This window comes from Emys orbicularis, chromosome 10, assembly GCF_028017835.1.
Source record: "Emys orbicularis isolate rEmyOrb1 chromosome 10, rEmyOrb1.hap1, whole genome shotgun sequence".
NCBI lineage: Eukaryota > Metazoa > Chordata > Testudines > Emydidae > Emys > Emys orbicularis.
Window position 1 is genome coordinate 61,714,329 of NC_088692.1, and position 25,961 is coordinate 61,740,289.

Here is a 25,961-nt window from a genome sequence, read left to right on the forward strand (position 1 = left end):
TTCTTATACTCATAGGCTTGGTCTACACTTACCCCCCAATTCGAACTAAGGTACGCAACTTCAGCTACGTGAATAACGTAGCTGAAGTTCGAAGTACCTTAGTTCGAACTTACCTCGGTCCACACGCGGCAGGCAGGCTCCCCCGTCGACGCCGCGGTACTCCTCTCGTCTAGCTGGAGTACCGCAGTCGATGGCGATCACTTCCTGGTTCGACTTATCGCGTCCAGACAAGACGCGATAAGTCGAACCCAGAACTTCGATTCCCAGCCGCCGAACTAGCGGCTGGGTGTAGACATACCCATAGTGACATCAGTGAAACTGCTGAGTCAATCAGTGTGGAGGGGGAAGCACTGAAGCATGTGCTCAGCTTTAAATATTCTAGTCAATGGGATATAAGCATGTGCTTAAACTTAAACATCTACTTAAGTGCTTTGCTGAAGTGAAAAACTGCAAGATAAGGTCCGTGCTGTGGAAACATTTTTAAAGGTGTTGAAATACACATCAAAGTTCCAAGGGACCAGAAACGGTGGGTCCCTCACTATATCACTGAGATGTGTATAATATTTGCTGCTGTCACATTAGAGCAGTGGTCTCCAACGTGGGGTGCGCAAGAGGATCCTTGGGGGTGCGCGGCAGGAGGAGCGCTTATTTTTTTTTTTTGCTTTGGCGCGGCAGGGGTGCATGCTCAAAAAATTTTTACTGATAGGGGTGCGCGATCAAAAAAGTTTGGAGACCACTGCATTAGAGCACAGATTCCTTTTAGTAAGGAAATGTATCTGGTTGGCAGCAATTTGATGATTTCAAGAATAAATGTGTTTAAAAATAATCCTCCCCCTTACCCCCATCAAAAAAAAAAAAAAAGCAACTGAAAACCATTTTTTAATTAAATGTACACGTCAGATGGGATGTCTGTTAATAAGAGCGATAAATGTAGTGAATTTCAATTACGCTTTTTAGTTATCTACCCCTCTTCCCTTTCTATGACAGTTACTATTGCATTCAGGGCCGGCTCCAGGCACTAGCTCAGCAAGCAGGTGCTTGGGGTGGCCAAGGGGAAGGAGCGGCACGTCGGGCTCTTCGGCAGCAATACGGCGGCAGGTCCCTCTCGCGGCCCTGATTGCATTACTGCCTTTTGCTTCAAGTGGGTAGCTGCAATATAATTCATGGGTCAGTGAGACTCCCAGAAGGTGTAAATAGTTAAGTTTCCAGGAAAACCTTTCAAATGAGGCATAGCCTGCTTTTCTTTGTTCATTCACGCTGCTTGCTGCAGCACTGCCAGTGACTACTTCAAATACTCTTGTAACAATCAAAGGCCCTGCAAGGTCTAGGCCACATGTACCCCTTGCTCCCTCCTGCAGTATGTATGCTGCAGTTTCAAATAAAATGGCTTTTATTGCCTGATCTTTGTCTCTTTCCTCTGCCAGCACATTACAAGCTTCTAATAATTTTTTTTATTGCTTATCATACTATTTTATGACCATCACCTTCTGTAACTTCAGCTTTTTCTCCCTTAAATAGTAATCAACATTTCAAATCTCTCTCTCTCTCTCTCTCTCTCTCTCTCTCTCTCTCTCTCTGAAACTGAATAAAACTGTACCGTATTACAGCTTGCAAAAGACAGTAGGGCATGCTCATATCTGTTGTAACTCCATTGAGATGACTTTATTCCAAACAGCACTAGAAAAATAATCACTTCTAATTAGCAGGAAATTTGAGGCCCAATCCTGCAAAGCCCTGCATGTGTGTTGGAATGGTCACTTATTGTTTCGGAACCTGATTCTGCAATGGGATTTGGAGGTGCTTGGACCCAGATCCACAAAGGTACTTTCATCCCTAAGTACCAATTTTATATGCCATTACAATCAACAAAACTCCTGCACTGCTGCTGCCTACCTGTAGGCACCTAGCTTTGATGTAAGTTCCCTAGGCATTTAAGTTCCTACCTTCCAGGTGGGTGCCCTAATCACGCAGCTACACAGTCATTCTCACACACTCTCTGTCCCAATGTTTCTTTACGTATATATCCCAAGTCGAACAGCTTCAATAGGACAGACTGACAAAGCCCCACATCAGAATATCCTATAGCTCAGTGGTGAGAACACTTTCCAGAGAAGTGCAAGAGCCCTGTTCAAATTCTTTCTCCCCATCATGTGGAGTGGGGAACCAGGCCTGAGTCTCCCACATCCTAGGTGAGTGTGGCTGCAAGTTATCAGGTGGGCAGTGGTACCCTCCCTTCCCCCACTCTCCACCCCCATTTCATGTGGAGTGAAGCTGGCATCTAACTTGTACTCAAAAGGAATGACTTAGGCATCTAAGCTACCTGATTCCAAGACAGGAGTTCCCAGTTGTGGATCACTATCAGAGCTGGGTGCCTCCCTGCAGCCCACACTTGGGCACGTTTCTTCATGAGAGGGCACACCCCTCTTATCAGCATCTCCCATTGGCTAGCTGAGGTGGCTTCATGTCTAGTTGCTGGCTTTTGTGGATCACTGGCTTAGGCTTCTCTCTCTCCCTATAGCGCAGGCGTCTGGTGTTCGACCAGAACGCCCAGTCGAAAAGGGACCCTGGCGGCTCCGGTGAGCACTGCCGAGGGGGCGGTTAAAAGTCCGGTTGGCGGTGCAGTGGGGCTAAGACAGGCTCCCTGCCTGCTGTAGCTCCGCATGGCTGCCAGGAGTGACCGCCAGGTCCCTGCAGCCCCTAGGCGCATGGGTGTCCAGGGAGACTCTGCGTGCTGCCCCTGTCCCTGGTGCTGGCTCTGTAGCGCCCATTGGCCGGGAACCGTGACCAATGGGAGCTGCGGTAAGCGCCATCAGGACCCCACACCCTGAGCCCCCTCCGGCACCTCTGCCCCAGCCTGAAGTCCCCTCCCACACCCAAACACCCTCCCCCTGCACCCCCAACCCCCTGTCCCAGCCCAGAACCCCCTCCTTCATCCCAAACCCCTCAGCCCCACCCCAGGGCTCGCACCACCTCCTGCACTCTGAACCCCTTGGCCCCATCCTGGAGCCCCCTCCTGCACCCAAACTCCTTCCTGAACCCCACACTCTCCCGACACCCTGCCCCAGCCCTGAGGCCCCTCCTGCACCCCAAAACCCTCATCCCCGCTCCCCCAAATCCTTCTCCCCCTGGACTCTAACTCCATGCCCCAGCCTGAAGCCCTCTCCTGCACCCTGAACCCCTCATTTCTGGCCCCACCCGGAGCCCACACCCCCAGACCAGAGCCCATACCCCGCCCTTCACTCTAACTCCCTATCCCAGCCCAGAGCCCTCCCCACACCCCAAACCCTTCATCCCTGGCCCCAGCCCAAAGCCCGCACCCTCAGCCGGAATACTCTTCCCCCTCCCGCATCCCTACCCCAGCCCAGTGAAAGTGAGTGAGAGTGGGAGAGAGTGAGTGATGGAAGGAGGAGGGATGGAGCGAGCAGAGGCAGGGCCTCAGAGAAGGGGCGGGGCACGGGCAGAGGTGTTTGGTTTTGTGCGATTAGAAAGTTGGCAACCCTATGCCTCACTCAGGCTTTGTGGATCACAGTGATGTTCCTGTGATTTTCTGGGCACCTAACTTATAAGTAGTATGCAATGCTCATTGTCACAAGGCCAAGTCCCTTTGTGGATTCAGGCCTGGGTGACTTGTACAACTGGGCCCTCTGTGATGAGGCTGAGGGTTTTTTCCCCCTGTTTCAATAATACCTGGGGCAAAGCTCTCTTTCTCACTGACAACATTTCCATTCCACAAAAGCCAAAGCAGGGGACTATTCATGTAATCAGAAAACAGTCAAGGCATCTGTCCATTATAAACAAAATAAAACATTCTCTCTCTCTCACTCTCTCTCTCTCTCTCACATGCTTTTAAAACAAAAACTGCATTTTTTAAGTATAAGGAGTTACCTTAAGATAAAGAAAAGATAATAAACTTTAATGGCATAGTAATACAATTTTATTTAAAAGTAGGAAACCCTAGATTGCATTTTTCTAGCAAAAATGTATTTTACAAGCTATCGGAGTTTAGTGGTGCATTAAAATATCCATGTATTACAGAAGGCTTAGAGATGGAATTACTCTGATATTAAAGAAGGCTCCTGGTACTGAGTTGTGTATATATTGCACTATAAGTCCTTGCTGATCATTTTTATTGTCTTTTTATTAAGTAATATAGTATGAGAGTGGAGATTCGTTTACCCTAATGGAAGTCGAACAACAAACTCAGAATAATTTTTTCCTCAGTTTGTATCAAACACTTTTAACGTTCTTCCTGAATTGTGTGTTACACTGTCATCAGATGGGGGAAAAAACATCTGATTTGGGATTGAAGATTTAATTGCAATCTAAGTCTGAATTCAAATACTAATGTTTCATTTAGCTCCTGGGTCTCATTTCCAAGATGTGATAAACTAAAACTAATTCCAGCTTTGGAATGCAATACTGTTTGGGCCTCAGCTAGACTCTAAAAGTATTTTCTTTTTACTTGGACTTTGTGCTAGAACTGAATTTTAGACATAGTTCTGAAAACACAATGCGTCTTCCTGGGAAATGATTGTAAATAGCACATCCTGGCTAGTCAGTTGCTGAAGACGTTGCACAATGTTGTCTTAAACTGTGGAAAGTGTCACTATTAATGTACTGAGTGGTCAGGAATACAGGCAGTCCTCGACTTTACGATGTTCAAATTATGACAAACAGCACTTACACCGCTTCTACATTGACACCCTGATTTGACTTACAACTACAGGTTTCGAGTTTATGACGCTCAGTACTGCAATGATTGCAGTTCCGAGTTCCGACGTTCCGACTTACGACGCAATTGTAAGGAATCAATTGTGTCGTAAGTCCGCGGACCGCCTGTACCCTGCATGGATGATGCCAGTGGCTTATATGTGCCTCAGGTCAGTGTTTGATCAGATTTAGTATCTTAATATTCATTTAAGTGTGAAGTTAGAAAACTGAAATAGTAGCTTGATCCTGTAAGGTACTGAGCACTCTGGCCTCAATCCAGCAGAGCACTTAAGCATGTACTTAACTGTAAGCACCTTTAATAGTCTGAATAGTCCCATTGAAGTCAATAGCCAAGCATGTGCCTAAGTGCTTTGCTGGATTGAGGCCCGAGTGCTCAGCAGCTTGTAGGATCAAGTTACCATATGGTTGGTGTGCATGTATTGCTCTGAACTGCATTGAAACGGCACATGTCTGTATGAACTAAAGGCACATCAGAGCAGCAGTTTGGAAACTTGGTAAATTCTAGGCTATGCACTTGCGCTGTTCCAAATCTCTTTCCTACTCTCATTCCCCTTGAGCCTTGCCTACCTAAGGAAATGTAGCTATTGCTGACAATAGGTGTCAGTAGCAAGCGTGGGTAAAACCGGCACTGAAAATGGATTAATTGCAAGTCTAGACAGGACTAAACCATGGACAGCACATTTCAGGAACCACAGTTTCCTCATGTAGATAGGTCTGTACATACTCTCAGGTGAGGAACATAAACTGGTGGGGGATTGATATGACTTTGTGGTGGGGAGACTGGGCCAGTCTCAGAAAGTTATTTGCTTTAGTTTCCATTTACGTTGTTCTTCTCTGGTCCCTTTCCATCTCCCCCCCCCCCCCCACAAAGACAGTTAAGTTTATCATTAATTTAAATGTAATTACTTAAGACACTTCCTTTGTTCTATCGAACACAAGTCCTACATGTACCTGCCACAATCAGCAAGTTATTCTTGGCGGTGCTATTACTGAGGCTCTGCTGACACCACCCGTGTGATTTATATGGTTGTATCATTATCACTGATTGGGAAACCTACACAGCTCACCCCATATTCTTCCCTCCCACCCCCGTGGGAACTTGTGAGTATATTAGAGGAGTTGTGATCAGGGAGTCAATGAAGCCCAGTGCTTTTGCAAAGCTGATCTCCGAAGAAGCCTTTAGTAAATAGGATGCTACCACCATTGTCAAGCTACAAATTCACTCAACTATCAATCACATCTCTTTGCTTTGGGGTCTGTTTGAATTCTCAGTGGGGAGCATGCATTGCCTGTTCCGAATAGCTGCCAATCTGAATTGAATTGTCCCGTGGCTGTACCACCAGGCCTCCCCTGAGCTCATGGAGTATTATTTTGTGAGTGGAAATGAGAAGATCCAGGAAAGGCACTACTGAGTCTGGTGCTCCCCCTTCAGTTTTTACTCCTCCTTCATGATGGCCTAGCAACTTAGGGATGTTACACTTACGGTAATGTTTCAGGAACAGAAACCTCTGAAAAATAGGATGAAAGGTAATGAACTGAAAGTGGGGGAAATTGGAAGTTTCTGTGGAATCTTGCCAAGAAAATATTTTGACCGTAGTACAACAAACCTGTCATTGTATCACTAATGGATGTTTGCCACTGTCCAGCTCCTATATTTTGTCATTTACTGTGATAGAAATGGTAACCAAGAATAGTGATGATGAATGGAATAAAAGGCTACAGTGTTAATGGAAAATATATTCCCTAGCTCATGCATATGAGAGAGAGTGAGAAATCAGTACACTTCAGGTTTAAGCAAGCCAGGTAGGATATGTCCAGGAAACTGTAAGAGAAATGAAAGGAGAAAGAGAAGAAGCTGAGGAAAATGAAGACAATACTGAGGTTTGGGGGAGTCTCTGGAGGGAGCAACCAAAGGAACAGATGGGGGTGGGGAGGGGGAAGCGTTACTGATGCATTTCATTTAAAGTTTTTTTCTCAATAAATGATTCAGTTCAAAGAATACTTGTTTTCAATGTAAACAACAATCCCTCAATTCAATACCCAACTTCATTACTTAACAAAACTCAAGAACACTTGAGTCTGACAGCATTGTTCCCGACCTAGATCAAAGCACTGTGAGGAAAGGACCATGCATTTTTTGTCTATAAATGGCCATGCATGTCTATGGTTCTAGGTAAATAATTAAAAACAAGGGGAGTTGCCTTGCTACAGCTATAGATCAGTTTAATCCTTTGGAAATTTAACTTTAGAGCCAAATACTTAGGATTGTGATTGTAGCGAGTCAATGGAGCTACCATGATTTACCCCAACATCAGAGGAAGAATGGTCCAGTGGTTCGGGGGCTACCCTGGAAGACTCTGCTCCACAATGTGTGACTGTGGGCAAGTCACTTTAGTCTTTATATGCCTCAGTTCCCCATCTGTAAAATGGGGATAATAGTCCTTCCCTACCTTACACAGGTGTTGCACATTAAAGATTGTGCGCTGCTCAGATACTTCAGTAATGGTGGTAACTAAAATAGATTTTGCTTTTGCTCATTGCTTGCTCTGTTGTTTTACCCCTGTGAACTTTACTGAATTATCAAGTCGATCAATGTAGTACTCTATATTTTAAAATACATAGTAATTTTAATACTTACTGTAATCCTAAAACTAAGAACACTGAAACTGATTTGTCAAATTTGTCTTCTGTCACTCATCTGTGAATGTAAATGGTACCTATAGTTTGCATTAAGTTTTAATGTGTCAGTCATTTAGGCTACCATGGGCACTGACTAGATTTGTCTGAATACTCCTTTTGGGCAAATTGTCCTGCAGGAAGGATATTGCCAGATTTAAATTAAACAAATGCCTCCATTTGTTTAAAGCACAGTGATAAGGGATGCTTGATGGCTATTGTCTGGCATGAAACACTTGATGGCACTTGTCTTTAAACATATGTTTTCTGTTAAGCAGCAATTTGTCTTTTGATGATAACTGTATTCCTGATGGCACTTTCTTCCCATATTCAGTTGTGCATATTAGATGTATTCTCAACACTGATTGTGAAGGGCACTGAACTCTTGCCCTTGCAAAGGATTGTACCACAAGGGCAAGATTTTACTGTTAAGGGTTTATTTGAGACTAAAAATAGCAGGATAATCAGCACTTATAACAACTCAACAGTATTACCACAGTTGGCCTGCAAATAGATAGATAGAATGCACAAGCTTTATAATCCTTAGGCAATGGGTACCTATTTTTCTGGGGTTTGTTGTATGTTTCTGACTCTTGAACTGGTGTTTGGTGTCTGTGTCTATCCAAAACACTGCAGAAAATCGTTGATTAATATTAAATGCTTATTAGAAACAGTTAAATAAGTGGGGCCTAGTCTACACTAGAAAGTTTTACTGGCATAGTTATGTTAGCGAGGAGTGTTTTAAAAAATAAAACAAAAACAAAAAAAATCCTTCATAGCTATGCTAATAAAAGCCATAGTGTAGATGCAGTTATATCAGCAAAAAATCCTTTTGCTGGTGTAGTTTATTCCATTCAGGGATCTCTTTTGCTGCTATAATCTGCATCTCCACTAGCAGAGCTATACTGATACTCCATCTGAAAATTCTTTTAAGTATAGAAAAGGGCTAACTTTCTCACTTGATGGCCAGTGCCCTAACCACTAGGCTTGGGATGAGAGACCCCCCCCAGGTTCAAAACCCTGCTTGCCTGAATGATCTGGGGTGAAAATTCTGCTAAATCAGGTAGAACAGGGACTTGAACCTGGGTCTCCTATGTCCCTGGCTGCTGGCTTGACCATCAGACTAAAGAATGTGAGTATCAGTCTTTCTTTCTCTTTCCTCCTTCCAACCAATGCAGAACAAAAACGAATTCTGAAACCTCAAAATTTGCCCCCAAAAGGAAGGATCATCCTCTGGACAGCTCTAACAGTTACTTGAGACCAGCACTGGACTGCACACATTTTACAATAAAAGACTGACAAAATTCACTTATGACTAGTACAATAAAATTGTGGCTGTTCTCCAAGTGCTAAATCCACCATTGGACCCAGATGAGGATGGGAGTGCCTTTGAGGAAATTCATGTAAGAGGTAAACTGATAACCAAGTTTGCTCTGAGATCCAAAAAAGCATGTGCAAAAGAGCCCTGAATTTACACAACAGAGAAATAACATTGTAAAGATGCTGTAATTGTAAGGGAAGGAGCTGGAATAAAATCAGAGGATGCTTTAGTGACCTTCCCATGCCTCTCTCCTTATTACCTGAGTTGTTTCACCTTTTCAAAAGCAGTTTCAGCTTTCAGATGCATGTTAGATGGGGTTTTCTCTCCTGTTGTATTTTAACTGTCTTTTATATAGTTAAATTAGCTACAAGATCTTTTTTTTTTTTTAAAACAAAGCAACCCTGATCATGGAAAAGATCATCCTTGACTTAATCCCAGTGATACACTCCTCGAATCTACTTGAGTTCAATCCTGCAATCAATCTCATGCTTAACATTCCAGCTTTTAGTTTTAATACCTAAATGAATCCTCCTATACACAAAAGCTGTTCTGTACTGAGTGTAGCAAGCCATTTTACCAGGAGAGGCTTACAATATGTACTTTAAAAGGTGTAAATATGACTGTGAATGCCTGTTTTAATGGGAGTTATGAGGAATTTCTATAGAAACATTTGATATGCGTCAGTACATTTAACACAATTGGGTGCAAGCCTCTGAGATGGATAATTATCTTATGTCAGTACAGCTTGGCATGGTAAATTATTTTCAAACGCTGGGCCAAATCCTGCCCTCAGATATATGCAAACATCTCCTATTGATGCACTGGGAATTGCAGTTGTGTGTGAAGGCAAAATCTGGCCCTTTGCCAAAAGAGCTATGCTAAAGCTTAGACTAATACACCAAATCAGGCTGGGTTTGGGTTTCTAGTATACCTATGAACATCTGTCCGAGTGGCTGAAAGTTCATCGGATCTGGGCTGGTGCAATTCACACAGCCATAACTGCTACTGTCAGTCATCTCCTCTTCCCAAGCTCCAAGGATCCCTCTTCTTACCATTGCTATCTTCAGAGGGAGTGGTGGTCTTTTATACATGTGCTGTTTCTTCAAGCTATTGCCCCCACCCTGGATTTTCTGAGTGTGCTGGGTGGCTATGCTCCCTGTAACAACTTGGGGAACAGGGACAATGGAGAGTAGTTAACCTTAACGAACTATGCTCTAACTCAGTAGTTCTCAACCTATTTACCATTGTGGGCTGCATCCAATACTACCTGTATGGTCCTGAGGATGTCACATGGGCTGCAGCTGTGTGCTGGTTGGGCCGCAGGTTGAGAACCATCGCTCTGACTGAATATGGGCATGCTAAGGAGGTTGGTTGAGGCTGGGAGAAGCTAGTTCCTCTAACTTGTCAACAGGAGCGAGAAGTGGAGAGTGAAAGATTCCCAGCAGCAGAACAAAGGAACCAGGTGCTGTTGATGGAACATATTCACTTGAGAGACTCACTGAGACAGGAACAGGAATCTGTGGGCCGGAGAGGTCCTGTTCAACTGCAGTTAGAGAAGGCTAAGTGAGCTCAAATGGCTTTATGATTCTGAAGGGAAACCAATGAGCTGCAAGGAAAGGAACCTGGACACTCAGAGGGCTCTCTCCAAGCCTAAAGAACTTTCCGGAGTGTTGAGGAACCTGAGGCAGGAAAATGTATGTAGGTGTTTATAACTTTATATAGATCTGTATAATTCTCATGCTTCCTAAGTGAAGAGGTATGATGTTTTAGAATCCTGTGTAAAGTCTGTGTGTGCTGGCTTTCAAACTATCTCATGCCCTTGAAGAGTTAACTAGAAACCAGAAGGCTCACACATTTGGTAGCATTCTGAGGAATGTGCAAGAGCAGCTGGGGAGGCATGGGAAAAACAGTACTAGTTTCAAGGCCTGTGCAATTTGACCACAGAGTCCCCAGGGCCAAGAGGGTTATCATACATATGGTCTGCACCTGGAGTGCGCACCTACTGGCTCAAAGCGAGGGACAGTGCTAAAACAGTGCCCAGCCTCAGCAAACTAAGGGCAGGTGGGATTCCACGTTTAGAGCCCCTCACAGCAGTCTGGCGAGTATGCAGCTATTGGAGCTTGACCAGATCTAACACACACCCAGTGGTAAAAGTAAAATTGAAAACTTACCGGTACTGGGGCCGGCTCCACCCCCCCGGAAGGGATGGGGCCTCGGGCAGAAGGGGTGGGACTGGGGGTCAGCGTCCCCCAGCCAGCTGTTCCAGGCTGCCTGGCCCATGCCGCCCAGGGCTCCAGCGGCGATTTAGAGGACCCAGGGCTCCAGCTGTTGCTGCCGCCCATACAGCCTTACTTTCACCCCTGCACACACCCATCTTCTTTGTTTGGGGGGGATCTATTGGTAATTGCCCGTGCTCTGGAATCTAACTCCCAGTGGTTCCCTGCTAACTGTGCACTGTGCTTTAGGCGGTGCCACTCCCTGCTGACTTTTTTTTTCTGTTGCTCGCTGCCTAGGGTGAGGGCATATCCTAACTCCCATCTTTGTTATGATGGAAGGGAGTGGCACCCTTAATTACAGACTGCCCAAAAAGGGATAATGGGAAGTGGCCATTTGGTTTCTTCAGAGTAACTGGGAAAGGGGAGCACTCAAAAGCAGGCTGTGGTGAGGAATTAGAGGCATGTAGGTTATTGGGCCCTGAGGGTTTGTGGGAAAGAGGGGTGTCCTCAGTGATTGTGCCATCCCGTTGATGGGTCAAATCACAGAGCAAGCCATCTAGGCTTAGCCTACTTTCATCCCCTTCCAGCAGATGCTTGGGGGTGGGGTCAGTTTTGGGTAATGAACACAGCTCTTATCATTCGATAAATCTTTTTTTTTTTCATGGTTCTTGCATCTGCATGAATCTAGATATTATTCTCTCCCACAGTCTTGCATGACATCATAAATTATTCCTGACACTCCCCAAGAAATGTAAAAAACTAATTGCGTCCAAGTTATTTTTTTTTTACTAGGGTCTTAATTGCATCTCTTAATGCAACAACAAACTGCATTCCTAACTTGTAAGGATGTTGCCAAGAGTGAATGAAAAATGCTTTAAGGCAAAACAAACAGTGCTGTGTGGTTTCATTCCAAACAGTATTAGTTAAAATGAGGGCATGAACACTGATAAAGATGTTAATAATTAGAAGCTGCACGTTAAGCTTTATATGGTGAAAGAAATCTGGTGTGTCCTGCCATGAGAGAGACACCGACTCTCGTATTAAGGGCAATGTAATCCTCTGGCCTGAGCTCATGTGTAGAATGTCCAGCCCAAGACCTGGATCCTAACAACCTCAATTCAGACCTTGATCCAGCTCTAAACTGCTCAGGACAGTCTTTGGAGTTACTGTGACTTTGATTTTAATAACAAAGTTCAAAGTTCAGTTCAAGAACATTCTGTCTCCTCTTTTTCCTTTTAATGCGCAAGAGTGGACTGTGTTTTGGTGGTATGGTGAGGACAGTGGCTCTACCAGAGCATTAGAAAGTAGGCAATTCGCACTCTGATCAAGTTGGGGTTTTTTTGAGTGTAGGAGTAATGAGGAGAGCTGGTGGAAGCAGGCCCCATTAGGAAGTGAGGAACCTCTCTAAAAACTCGCCCCAGGTAGATGGACATAGCGATGTTTTGGAAAAAGCTTGGGGCCATGTAGGGGGAGTGACTGTGTTGTGAAAGAAGACACTTATTTTTCATTAAAGCCCCATGGATTTTTAGTTTAGTTTTGTTAAAGCTGGTTGAGACTTAAAATGAGAGAATGAAGACATAAAATTAGTTAAAATGGGTATGGTGTGGGAAAAAAGGATTATCTTTTTAAAAATCAGTAGCCATGAAAAATAGGGATAAAATATGAAGTGCTTAAGGAGAAGCTGGATCAAACCCTTGCTCGCAATTGAGCATTGCTTTGGAGCAGTGTTTCCCGAACTTGGGATGCCGCTTGTGTAGGGAAAGCCCCTGGTGGGCCGGGCCGGTTTGTTTACCTGCCCCGTCCGCAGGTCCGGCCGATCGCGGCTCCCACTGGCCACAGTTCGCTGCTCCAGGCCAATGGGAGCTGCTGGAAGTGGCGCGGGCCGAGGGACGTACTGGTTCATGTTATGAAGAAATTATTGTATCGGGGAATGCCACTATATGAATGTGGAATCTACCATTTGCTGACAAGGGACATAGCACATCCCTACCAGACAGAGGTGACCATGTGCCCCCCCCCACTCCCCAGATTTCTGCCAGGGTTTATATGCCCTGCCCTGAACTCTGCTGCATACCACCAGCATCTTTAAATTGTGGACCCCCCACTATGAACAGATATGCGTCATCTCTGCTACCAGAACAGGGACAATGGAGAGTAGTTAACCTTAATGAACTATGGTCTAACTCAGGTTCTCAACCTATTTACCATTGTGGGCTGCATCCAGTACTACCTGTATGGTCCTGAGGATGTCACATGGGCTGCAGCTGTGTGCTGGTTAGGCCGCAGGTTGAGAACCACTGCTCTGACTGAATATGGGCCGAGGGACATACTGGCCGCCGCTTCAGCAGCTCCCACTGGCCTGGAGCAGCGAACCGCGGCAAGTGGGAGCCGTGATCGGCCGGACCTGCGGATGGGGCAGGTAAAGAAACCGGCCTGGCCAGCCAGGGGCTTTCCCTACACAAGCGGCGTCCCAAGTTTGAGAAACTCTGCTTTGGAGGAAAGCTGTCTTGGTAACCTACTGTTCTGTTATTGGGTTCTCCCAATTGACAGGACGGTTCTCACATGCTATATGCATAAAAGTGATAGGTAACAAGTTTTGGAGGTTCAGCTTGAATAAGATCCACAATTTCAGATGTTTTGACCACTAAAGTACCTGACTCTCTCCAGTCTGCAAAATATGTTTGGAAATATCATGTAACCACATTTACTGGTTCTTCCTGTTTTTTTGGTTTTGCTCAGAATTGGGAAGTGAGGAGGGATGTGAAAATGAGAAGTAAGGGGCTTGCTTTATTTGAACTTCTGAATTGGTTTGTCCCTTTCTGATGCACACTCGTGTCCTCCTGATTTGTCATCTTAGGGTACGTCTATACTTACCTCCGGGTCCGGCGGTAAGCAATCAATCTCCTGGGATCGATCCCGGAAGTGCTCGCCGTCGACGCCGGTACTCCTGCTCCGCGAGAGGAGTATGCGGAGTCGACGGGGGAGACTGCCTGCCGCGTGTGGACCCGCGGTAAGTTCGAAGTAAGATACTTCGACTGCTGAAGTTGCGTATCTTAGTTCGAAGTGGGGGGTTAGTGTGGACCAGCCCTTAGTAATTACCCTTCTTTCCATCCCTCCCCCCCCCTTAACTTTACAAACCCATAATATTTCAGTATGTTAAGGTAGAGAAAGAAACCTTGCCTCAACAATGACCATCAGTCTCACAGAGCAGATTAACTCATATAAACAACTTGAGTGCTAGCCACTTATCTGGCTGGGTAAATCAACACTCTAGTTCACACATCCTTGAGGCATGAAGACGGATTAAAACTCCATATGGCCACTAAAGTTAGAATGTAAAGTAAATTACTTCCAAGATTTGTATGTAACAAGAGTCTTAGGAGACAATAAAAAAGAGAGAGGAAGAAATAAAGACAAGGCAAAATGAATCCAAAGAGAGTCTTTGATTTGGGGACTAATGCCTGACATCTGTAACTTCCAGTTTCCTAGAAAATATATGTTAAAAATATAACATCATTTTCATTGTAATCCAAATTTATATGTAATATGTAATAAAACAGGTGAATAAATTTTACAGACAGGAGATACGTTTCCTTCTTTGAAAAATGTATTCCTCACTGACCTGTGGAGAGGCTATTCATGAACAACTTCATCAGGAGATAAGCATTTGCTGTACAGTTGGAAGAAAACTATTGCATCAGCTCTAGCTCTCCAGGACTGCAGCATAAAAAAACCAAACCGGCCTGAAGTGACTTTGAGTTACAGTGGGTGACAAGGAAAAAAAAAGTAGCCGCTGCCTACAGTGGTATAGAATACTGGGATTAACATATATACTGCAGTAAAGTCATATAATGTGACATTCTAAGTGTGGGATATGTGTGTGTGTGTTATGTGACTTGTGCTTAACTTGTCATTACATACTTAAAATAAATGTTCAGTTCCAATGGATCCTACAACAGGTCAAAGGTGAAGATTAAGTTAACCATGAACTGGACCATGTTGAAGTAGAAAGTTAGAGTTTACATAAACCTGTTCATCTCTGAGCCAGAGATTTGCATGGATTTGCAATGGTGAAATATAGTTAAAACTGAACTACACTGCAGCCAATCAGGACACTCAATTTACGTGTGCAGTTTGATTGACTGACATTGCTCCAGACCTCAGTCTTTACCTCTGTTGGTATATACTCAGTGACTTACCACAAGATCGCTTATAGCCAAAGAGGAAGCAGGAGTTGTTGCACTCTCTGAGGGTTTGTCTTCACAGCCTGCAGAAGTGTGCCTCCCAGTCCGGGTCAATAGACTCGGGCTAGCAGGGCTCACTCTAAAAATTGCTGTGTAGATAGCACTTTGAAGTTGAGTCTTGCACGGGAGCTCAGGCTCTGAAGCCCAAACACCACCCTAGATTTCAGATCCTGAGATCCAGCCCAAGCCACAACTCCAAAGCACTGTCTACACAGCAGTTTTTAGCATGATCCCCGCTAGCCCGAGTCAGTTGACCTAGGCTGGGAGGCTTACTTCTGCAGGCTGTGCTTAGTGAAGAGGGAGAAACAGTAACAGGAAACTTGGAAATGGCAGAGATGTTTAATGACTTCTTTGTTTCGATCTTCACCGAGAAGTCTGAAGGAATGCCTAACATAGTGAATGCTAATGGGAAGGGGGTAGGTTTAGCAGATAAAATAAAAAAAGAACAAGTTAAAAATCACTTAGAAAAGTTAGATGCCTGCAAGTCACCAGGGCCTGATGAAATGCATCCTAGAATACTCAAGGAGCTAATAGAGGAGGTATCTGAGCCTCTAGCTATTATCTTTGGAAAATCATGGGAGACGGGAGAGATTCCAGAAGACTGGAAAAGGGCAAATATAGTGCCCATCTATAAAAAGGGAAATAAAAACAACCCAGGAAACTACAGACCAGTTAGTTTAACTTCTGTGCCAGGGAAGATAATGGAGCAAGTAATTAAGGAAATCATCTGCAAACACTTGGAAGGGGGTAAGGTGATAGGGAACAGCCAGCATGGATTTGTAAAGAACAAATCATGTCAAACCAATCTGATAGCTTTCTTCGATAGGATAACGAGTCTTGTGGATAAGGGAGAAGCTGTGGATGTGGTATACCTAGACTTTAGTAAGGCATTTGATACGGTCTCGCATGATATTCTTATCGATAAACTAGGCAAATACAATTTAGATGGGGCTACTATAAGGTGGGTGCATAACTGGCTGGATAACCGTACTCAGAGAGTTGTTATTAATGTTTCCCAGTCCTGCTGGAAAGGCATAACGAGTGGGGTTCCGCAGGGGTCTGTTTTGGGACCGGCTCTGTTCAATATCTTCATTAATGACTTAGATATTGGCATAGAAAGTACGCTTATTAAGTTTGCGGATGATACCAAACTGGGAGGGATTGCAACTGCTTTGGAGGACAGGGTCATAATTCAAAATGATCTGGACAAATTGGAGAAATGGTCTGAGTTAAACAGGATGAAGTTTAACAAAGACAAATGCAAAGTGCTCCACTTAGGAAGAAAAAATCAGTTTCACACATACAGAATGGGAAGAGACTGTCTAGGAAGGAGTCCGGCAGAAAGGGATCTAGGGGTTATAGTGGACCACAAGCTAAATATGAGTCAACAGTGTGATGCTGTTGCAAAAAAAGCAAACATGATTCTGGGATGTATTAACAGGTGTGTTGTGAGCAAGACACGAGAAGTCATTCTTCCACTCTACTCTGCTCTGGTTAGGCCTCAGCTGGAGTATTCTGTCCAGTTTTGGGCACCGCATTTCAAGAAAGATGTGGAGAAATTGGAAAGGGTCCAGAGAAGAGCAACAAGAATGATTAAAGGTCTTGAGAACATGACCTATGAAGGAAGACTGAAAGAATTGGGTTTGTTTAGTTTGGAAAAGAGAAGACTGAGAGGGGACATGATAGCAGTTTTCAGGTATCTGAAAGGGTGTCATAAGGAGGAGGGAGAAAACTTGTTCACCTTAGCCTCTAAGGATAGAACAAGAAGCAATGGGCTTAAACTGCAGCAAGGGAGGTCTAGGTTGGACATTAGGAAAAAGTTCCTAACTGTCAGGGTGGTTAAACACTGGAATAAATTGCCTAGGGAGGTTGTGGAATCTCCATCTCTGGAGATATTTAAGAGTAGGTTAGATAAATGTATATCAGGGATGGTCTAGACAGTATTTGGTCCTGCCGTGCGGGCAGGGGACTGGACTCGATGACCTCTCGGGGTCCCTTCCAGTTCTAGAATCTATGTCCAATATACAAAATGAGACCAGAGCTTTGTACATATGTTGTTAAAAATAAACGAAAGCTTTTGGTTCACCTGTTTTTGTCTAGTTTGTTGGCTGTAGATAAAGTTCATATGCGTATTTTAATGTTCATACATTTATCAGTGCAGTAACTGTTTTATTTTATCTTCCTTTAGAAACAGAAACCAAAGTCCCATAGGCCCAGGGAAATATGGATATGGAAAAGTGCCATATATATTACCACTGCAAACTGACACTGGGCAACTGCCTCAAAAAACACGGAGGCAGCGACAGTCAACAAGGAACCAAGCGTATGAGCAGAATCAGGGTCTTGGGAACACACACAATCATCCATCTAACCCTTCAGTTCAACATGGGAATCTTTACCAAGAAGAACGTGGACCTCAGGTGTTGGGGCCCTCAATTTATCAGCAGGCTTCAACCCATTCACAGGCCTTTCCTGCATCTCAAAGTTTGTTTCATGGGACTGACTCAACCCACCATGGCTCTGCATCCCGCCAGCCCTTCCAAGGTCAACCTCACTCTCCAAGGGCTGGAGCTATTGTGTGCATTGGAGCCTACAAGCAGTACAAACTCTGCAACACAAATGTAAGTCCATTCTTTTCTTTCTCAATTTTAAAGACAGCTCCCTGAGCATGCTGGATTTCTATTCTTCCTGTGGCTTAAAATCAAAAGATCTATATTGATCTTATTAACTATGGGAAAAAAATCCCTTCATTCTGTTAGTTAGTCATGGAATAAAAGAACCCACTGTATGTTGATTTAAGAGAAGAGTGGCTTGGGGGGATGTCCATAGTTGCTATATAATCTACCATTTGCATAGCAGTATCCATCCTAGGGGTATCAAATGGTTGTTAAATCTCACACACCGGTGGTATAAGTATGATTCCTGTTAGATAGATGGGGAAACTGAGGCACTGACTTTGCTTCACAGACAGGAGTAGGCAGAGAATAGGATGGGATTGGTAGTCAGGTTTCCCAGTCCCACGCTCTACCCACAAGACCACATGGCCTTTTTGTGACAGACCTTCCTTTTTGCCACATTTGGGAATTCATATACCCCAAACTAAGGTTTCTGATTTTAGGTGCCTATTTTTAGGGTAAATTGTGGCTTTTTAGGAGTAAAAATCTATTGTATTAGAAATTTTTTTAAATAACATTTTTCTTAAAGCTGTTTTAAAATATTTGGCTTTGGTGCTACTCTGTGTTCTGGGATGACCTCCCAGTTAGTTGTATGAGACCTCTCAGGGTCTGCTCTTCTGCTCCACAAACAAATTTCAGCATTGTAAGAGCTGTAATTTTTGGCTGTTTTTCTTGAAAATTTCTTAAAACGTCTTTCTCCAATGTTTGCCTTGGCTGGGTTTTATCAGTGTTTAACCTAAAACAAGAGGCCTTCTCCTTTCCAGTCTCTAGTGAATTAATATTGTTGACTTCAAGAGCCATGTTATTTGGATATTAATAATGGTTTTTTTCTAAAGTATTAGTGCTGTTGTATGTTGATGTAACAGAGAATTGGGCCTTAGGGTGCATATGTGAGTCCTAATCTGCCTTTATAGCCTTTGGGCCTTTTAAAACTGGGAGATGTAGTCATGGGGCACATGACTAGGGACAAGCATGTGACCTTCAGGAAGCCAGATGGACACTTCCTGTCTCTTAGGTGGGGGCAGGAGAGACCCAGTGTCAAGGATGCTTTGCTGTATGTTTCCCCATCAGTAGGCAGGAAAAAGTTACCAGAGGAGAAACATGCGTTTCCCCCTTCCCAGTTGTGGCAGCCAGAGACAGCAGGAAGAGTCTCTGTTACCAAGTGTGTTGTATGATTTTGAACCTTTTTTGCATTTTCTGTTAATTAATAAACTTGCATTGGGGAAAAGGACGTGGAATGGAATTTGAGTGTTTGGGCTTTAATTTGAACTGCCGTGGCTGGTGAATCTGCACACTGGTGCACAGGTAGGGTAGTAATACATCTCAGTCAGTCGTGTAACTGAGGGTAACAGCAGGTAAACACAGTTTATCACTTCTCTTTGGGGAATATGGAGTTTAGCTTAGATTAGTTTACCCAATTTTTTTTTTTTTTTTTTTTAACCACTACACCCTGATCCCACTGGTTCAGTACCTCTGCTATGTGCTTTTGTAACACAGCCCTTTCTAAACCCTGTGTTACACTGGTGTCCAAGACTCCAGTTTCTGTGGTGAGAAGTTCTGCTTCTAAATCCTTTCTAGTTGTTTTTCTTTGTAGTAGGTCCTTGCTTTCTCAGCCCTGAATCCTGCTTCCCCTTGTTCTTCCCTCTATTTCAGCCCCAGCCATATCAGGGCAGGAAGGAACATAATCATCATCCTCATCACTACACATAAAGCATCAGAAGGGGTTTTTCAAGAATGGTCTCTTTACAGGCTTCTCTGTGGAAACTTCTGTTTAGTCAACACTATAACCAGCACCCTCCCAAGTCTCAGTCTGTTCCTTGTGTGGGAGTGTTATGTGGGATGGACGCACCATTGGTTTGTTGTTTGTCAAGTTATTGGATAGTTAAGGATTATTCTGTATTGTACACAGCCCTGCCAGACACACGAGACATGGTCCCAGCCCAGAGGAGCTTAGAATCAAAACCAGGCTGACAAATGTGATACAGTGGATAACAGCTCAGACCTAAGAAATGGGGGGGAGGGATAGCTCAGTGGTTTGAGCATTGGCCTGCTAAACCCAGGGTTGTGAGTTCAATCCTTGAGGGGGCCACCTAGGGATCTGGGGCAAAATCAGTACTTGGTCCTGCTAGTGAAGGCAGGGGGCTGGACTCAATGACCTTTCAGGGTCCCTTCCAGTTCTATGAGATAGGTATATCTTCATATATGAAATATATTAAGAAGATGGGTTGATGTCATGGAGATCAGAGTTGGAAGGTTCCATTAAAGAAGTGAGGTGTAATGAGGGATCTGGAAGAGGAGTTTGCAAGATAGATGTGAAACAGACTATTGCAAATATGGAAAAAGATGGTGAAGGGCAAAGTTGGAAGAGAGGACTGTGAGGAGACTTCTATCCTTATTATTATTATTGGTAATGCCCACAATATGCAAGGGGCTTTCCAAACTCAAAAGAAAAGCAGTTTTCTATTCGAAGGGGTTACTAGAGTAGTGGAGAGTAAGGGAAAATCAGAGCAGAGATTAGGTGGGGGTGAAAATGTTTACAGTAAAGCCATGAAAACAAGTGCAAAGATCTTGATTTTACTGTTTTGAATTATATTAAGATTATGATGCAAAGCAACGAGGTGGGTGATGTGGATTGAGTGGCACGAGGGGGAAGATGGTTACAGCAGAAATATTTCAGATAGAGTTGAAGGTGATTGGAGAGGGAGTTAGAAAGGAGGAGATGACAGTAGCTAAGAGGAGCGATCAAGGCATGGACCCAATGCTCTAATAGTGGGGATGATGAAGAAGGGTCATTATAGAGGAAACTTGGCAAGAGGTGCCATCCAGGGAGTGGGGTGAAGAGAAAGTTGTAAATGTGGGCTTGGGAGAACAGTGAACATGTTAGCACTGATGGAGAAGGAAAGGAGAAGTTAGCTCTGATGAAGTTTTGGATGGTGGCAGGACATACAGTTCAGTGTAACTTAAATATGTTTCAGTGTTCGTGGGGGAGCTAGAGTGAATATGCATTCAGAGTAAATAATTTTAAATTTTGAAGCTACATTTAAGGATAGGACAGCAACAGGATACCAACCCCCACGCCCCCCCCAAAAAACCCAAACGTGTGAGCATATCCCCATCATTTCCCTGCACCTCTGAATGTAATCAAATTCTAAAGAAATGGGTATGACTATTCAATGATCTTTTTAACAAGAGAGAAATTGCAGGTGATGCAGCTAGAATTTTAAGTCCTTGCAGGCACATAGCCCTGTATTCTGATGATGAAGTTCTCAGGAACCAAGTGGAAGCTGTAATTGCCATCAGGGATCAGTTTCCCCTAGGATGTGGTATTTAATAGTTATAAACAATAATTAAGTAGGAGCAATCATAGGAGTCAAGGCCAGACCAGAGCAAAGCAAAGCTGATAGTGTTTGTCCTTATTTACTTGTTCTTCCTGTCTCTCCACTTTTATACATGGACTTCGATTTAATTTATCTTCAGTGACGTGTTCCAGAGCTGCTGCTGGCATCTAGAGAACACTAGCTTCTTTTTTCTTTTCTTTTCTTCCTTTTTTCTTGTGTGTTCCAAGAGGTAAATATAATTTATCAAGGGGGAAAGATTCTATTAACTGGTACCCTGGTGTTTGGTTTCTCCTAAGGGTAGTTAATTAATTGCAAATTAACTCAATCTGCCTTGGCCTGTTAGGTCATTTCCTCATCATTGTGCATTTAATGTGCTTTCATTTATAGCTGAACTCGTTTTGCATGACTGACAGCTTGGTTCATAAAAAGTTAAGCTTATAGATTTTGGTTAGTGAGAGGCTGGGAAGAGCTTCTATTTGTTCAAGTGTTTTTGCAGATCACGAAACTCATTTTCTCATTGTACAAATGGCTTCATCTCTTCAGCACTTGCATGTGTGTTTCCTGCCAGTCAGCCAGCTGATGGCTGAGCAGTCTCCCTGATCTGCCTGCTGGGCTTCCAGACTTCCCATGTTGCCCACCGCCATGGGACACTAGGCTGCCTCACTCCCCAGATGCCTAGCCAGATTGAGAGCTGGCTGGCTCCTTGCCCAGAATTTTTTGAAAATTTTTCCATTCTACAGAAATTTGCATTTGAGGCTTTTTGTTCTGATTCAGAAAAAACATTTTTTTGGAAATGTACAATTTTCCGTGGGGTGGAAATTCTGTTTCCTGTATTGCTTTGTTCACTACCAACACAGGGGTGAGGTGAGGATGTATTCATTAATATTTGTGGGATACAAAAAGTGAATGGGAAGGCATGTAAGTATGTCAGCAAGAACTTTGTTATTAAAAACTCTTTTTGTTTGGGACATCTGTGTACCTTGTTTTTACTCATTTTGAGTGTTGCGTGGGCTCTGTATTTGATATAATTTCAAAATGAGGTTAAGATGATCTTTTTCCAAGGAATTTAGCTTTGACTCTAGTTCGGGAGTTTCCTTTTGAACAGTGTAGGATTGTATGTGCATTTAACAGTTTGACATTTCTAGGTGTACAGGAAAGCTTATAAGTTTACATTACTTTAGGCTGTACTGTGGTTTCTTTGATTCTTTGAGGTTTGGGGTGGGATTTTTTAAAGTATTAGCTCAAAGGTCATTAGTGTTAGTGGCAGAAGTAATATGCCAGCCATTGCTATGGGAATAACGGTTAAACGTTCTCCTGTTTGTACATCAGTTGATCATTTGTCCCTTCCATGTAGATGTTACCCTAAAGAGTGACATATAGGGTATCTTCACTGAAGATACTGGGCCAAATTAATTTCTGTTGTAACTCTATAGCTGTGGCTATAATGAGATTACTCCAGTGATAAACTGGGCCCACTGTTTTGAATCTCTTTTCCATATTCCATAGAACACAATGTCTTAGGCAGGTCTCATTAGAGTCTGACTAAATAACAGGGACTTGGCTGAGTTAAAACACTGGGGAAAATGTTTGCAGGGTTGCAGTTCAGAAGCCTTCACTTTAATGTGTTTTGTCTAACCTAAACTTGTTTCATAGCAAGTAGTGATCTATCCTATAAAACCAGCTCATGGTCAGTCAGTCATCACAATATATTGTAGCATCAAATGTAATTACAGATGAAGAAAGGCCCAAGACTGTGGATGTAACAAATGTAGTTAGCCATTTGACAGTTTTGTGTTGACTTCCCTCCCCACCCCCAATAGGACCATAAACTCCAAATGTAGGCATGTCCATTACACAAAATGATCACTAACATAGGTTGAGGGATGGGGACTACCAGTGTGTTAAGAAAATAAATTAAAAATACTTCTCCACCAGGGAATGTACATTATTTTTATTGCCATAGTGCCTAGGAGCTCCAGGCATTGTCTAGGATCCCATTGTGGTAGGTACTGCACAAATAGAGAACAAAATAATGGCACCAACACCAAAGAGCTTACAATCACATAGTGTATGCATGCCTATTACAATCCTAGGCAAATTTATGTTCTCCAGGCCAGAGAAAAGTAATTAGTAGAGGAACCTCTAATGCTTTAGCCAGGGCTTTCTGCACCCCAGATGACAGGATTTCAGTCTTCTCCAAAAATATTTTAGGTATTGTGTAGTACAGGGGTTGGCAACGTTGGCACGCGGCTCGCCAGGGTAAGCACCCTGGCGGGCCGGGCCAGTTTATTTACCTGCTGACGCGGCAGGTTCAGCCGATCGCGGCCCCCACTGGCCGCGGTTCGTCGTCCTGGGCCAATGGGGGCGGCGAGAAGCGGCGCGGGCGAGTGATGTGCTGGCCGCGGCTTCTCGCCGCCCCCATTGGCCCGGGACGGCGAACCGCGGTGCCGCGTCAGCAGGTAAATAAACTGGCCCGGCCCGCCAGGGTGCTTACCCTGGCGAGCCGCGTGCCAACGTTGCCAACCCCTGTACTACACAATACCTAAAATATTTTTGGAGAAGACTGAAATCCTGTCATCTGGGGTGCAGAAAGCCCTGGCTAAAGCATTAGAGGTTCCTCTACTAATTACTTTTCTCTGGCCTGGAGAACATAAATTTGCCTAGGATTGTAATAGGCATGCATACACTATGTGATTGTAAGCTCTTTGGTGTTGGTGCCATTATTTTGTTCTCTATTTGTGCAGTACCTACCACAATGGGATCCTAGACAATGCCTGGAGCTCCTAGGCACTATGGCAATAAAAATAATGTACATTCCCTGGTGGAGAAGTATTTTTAATTTATTTTCTTAACACACTGGTAGTCCCCATCCCTCAACCTATGTTAGTGATCATTTTGTGTAATGGACATGCCTACATTTGGAGTTTATGGTCCTATTGGGGGTGGGGAGGGAAGTCAACACAAAACTGTCAAATGGCTAACTACATTTGTTACATCCACAGTCTTGGGCCTTTCTTCATCTGTAATTACATTTGATGCTACAATATATTGTGATGACTGACTGACCATGAGCTGGTTTTATAGGATAGATCACTACTTGCTATGAAACAAGTTTAGGTTAGACAAAACACATTAAAGTGAAGGCTTCTGAACTGCAACCCTGCAAACATTTTCCCCAGTGTTTTAACTCAGCCAAGTCCCTGTTATTTAGTCAGACTCTAATGAGACCTGCCTAAGACATTGTGTTCTATGGAATATGGAAAAGAGATTCAAAACAGTGGGCCCAGTTTATCACTGGAGTAATCTCATTATAGCCACAGCTATAGAGTTACAACAGAAATTAATTTGGCCCAGTATCTTCAGTGAAGATACCCTATATGTCACTCTTTAGGGTAACATCTACATGGAAGGGACAAATGATCAACTGATGTACAAACAGGAGAACGTTTAACCGTTATTCCCATAGCAATGGCTGGCATATTACTTCTGCCACTAACACTAATGACCTTTGAGCTAATACTTTAAAAAATCCCACCCCAAACCTCAAAGAATCAAAGAAACCACAGTACAGCCTAAAGTAATGTAAACTTATAAGCTTTCCTGTACACCTAGAAATGTCAAACTGTTAAATGCACATACAATCCTACACTGTTCAAAAGGAAACTCCCGAACTAGAGTCAAAGCTAAATTCCTTGGAAAAAGATCATCTTAACCTCATTTTGAAATTATATCAAATACAGAGCCCACGCAACACTCAAAATGAGTAAAAACAAGGTACACAGATGTCCCAAACAAAAAGAGTTTTTAATAACAAAGTTCTTGCTGACATACTTACATGCCTTCCCATTCACTTTTTGTATCCCACAAATATTAATGAATACATCCTCACCTCACCCCTGTGTTGGTAGTGAACAAAGCAATACAGGAAACAGAATTTCCACCCCACGGAAAATTGTACATTTCCAAAAAAATGTTTTTTCTGAATCAGAACAAAAAGCCTCAAATGCAAATTTCTGTAGAATGGAAAAATTTTCAAAAAATTCTGGGCAAGGAGCCAGCCAGCTCTCAATCTGGCTAGGCATCTGGGGAGTGAGGCAGCCTAGTGTCCCATGGCGGTGGGCAACATGGGAAGTCTGGAAGCCCAGCAGGCAGATCAGGGAGACTGCTCAGCCATCAGCTGGCTGACTGGCAGGAAACACACATGCAAGTGCTGAAGAGATGAAGCCATTTGTACAATGAGAAAATGAGTTTCGTGATCTGCAAAAACACTTGAACAAATAGAAGCTCTTCCCAGCCTCTCACTAACCAAAATCTATAAGCTTAACTTTTTATGAACCAAGCTGTCAGTCATGCAAAACGAGTTCAGCTATAAATGAAAGCACATTAAATGCACAATGATGAGGAAATGACCTAACAGGCCAAGGCAGATTGAGTTAATTTGCAATTAATTAACTACCCTTAGGAGAAACCAAACACCAGGGTACCAGTTAATAGAATCTTTCCCCCTTGATAAATTATATTTACCTCTTGGAACACACAAGAAAAAAGGAAGAAAAGAAAAGAAAAAAGAAGCTAGTGTTCTCTAGATGCCAGCAGCAGCTCTGGAACACGTCACTGAAGATAAATTAAATCGAAGTCCATGTATAAAAGTGGAGAGACAGGAAGAACAAGTAAATAAGGACAAACACTATCAGCTTTGCTTTGCTCTGGTCTGGCCTTGACTCCTATGATTGCTCCTACTTAATTATTGTTTATAACTA

At 43.5% G+C, this 25,961-nt stretch overlaps 1 protein-coding gene across 1 annotated transcript in view; it reads left to right on the forward strand.

The window, feature by feature from the left end:
* THSD4 (thrombospondin type 1 domain containing 4) overlaps window positions 1-25,961 on the forward strand; it is a 598,412-nt gene that overhangs the window by 47,035 nt on the left and 525,416 nt on the right. Inside the window, exon 4 of the mRNA XM_065412285.1 lies at window positions 17,377-17,809. Coding sequence (XP_065268357.1) covers window positions 17,377-17,809 — 433 coding nt within the window. The remainder of the gene's footprint in view (window positions 1-17,376; window positions 17,810-25,961) is intronic.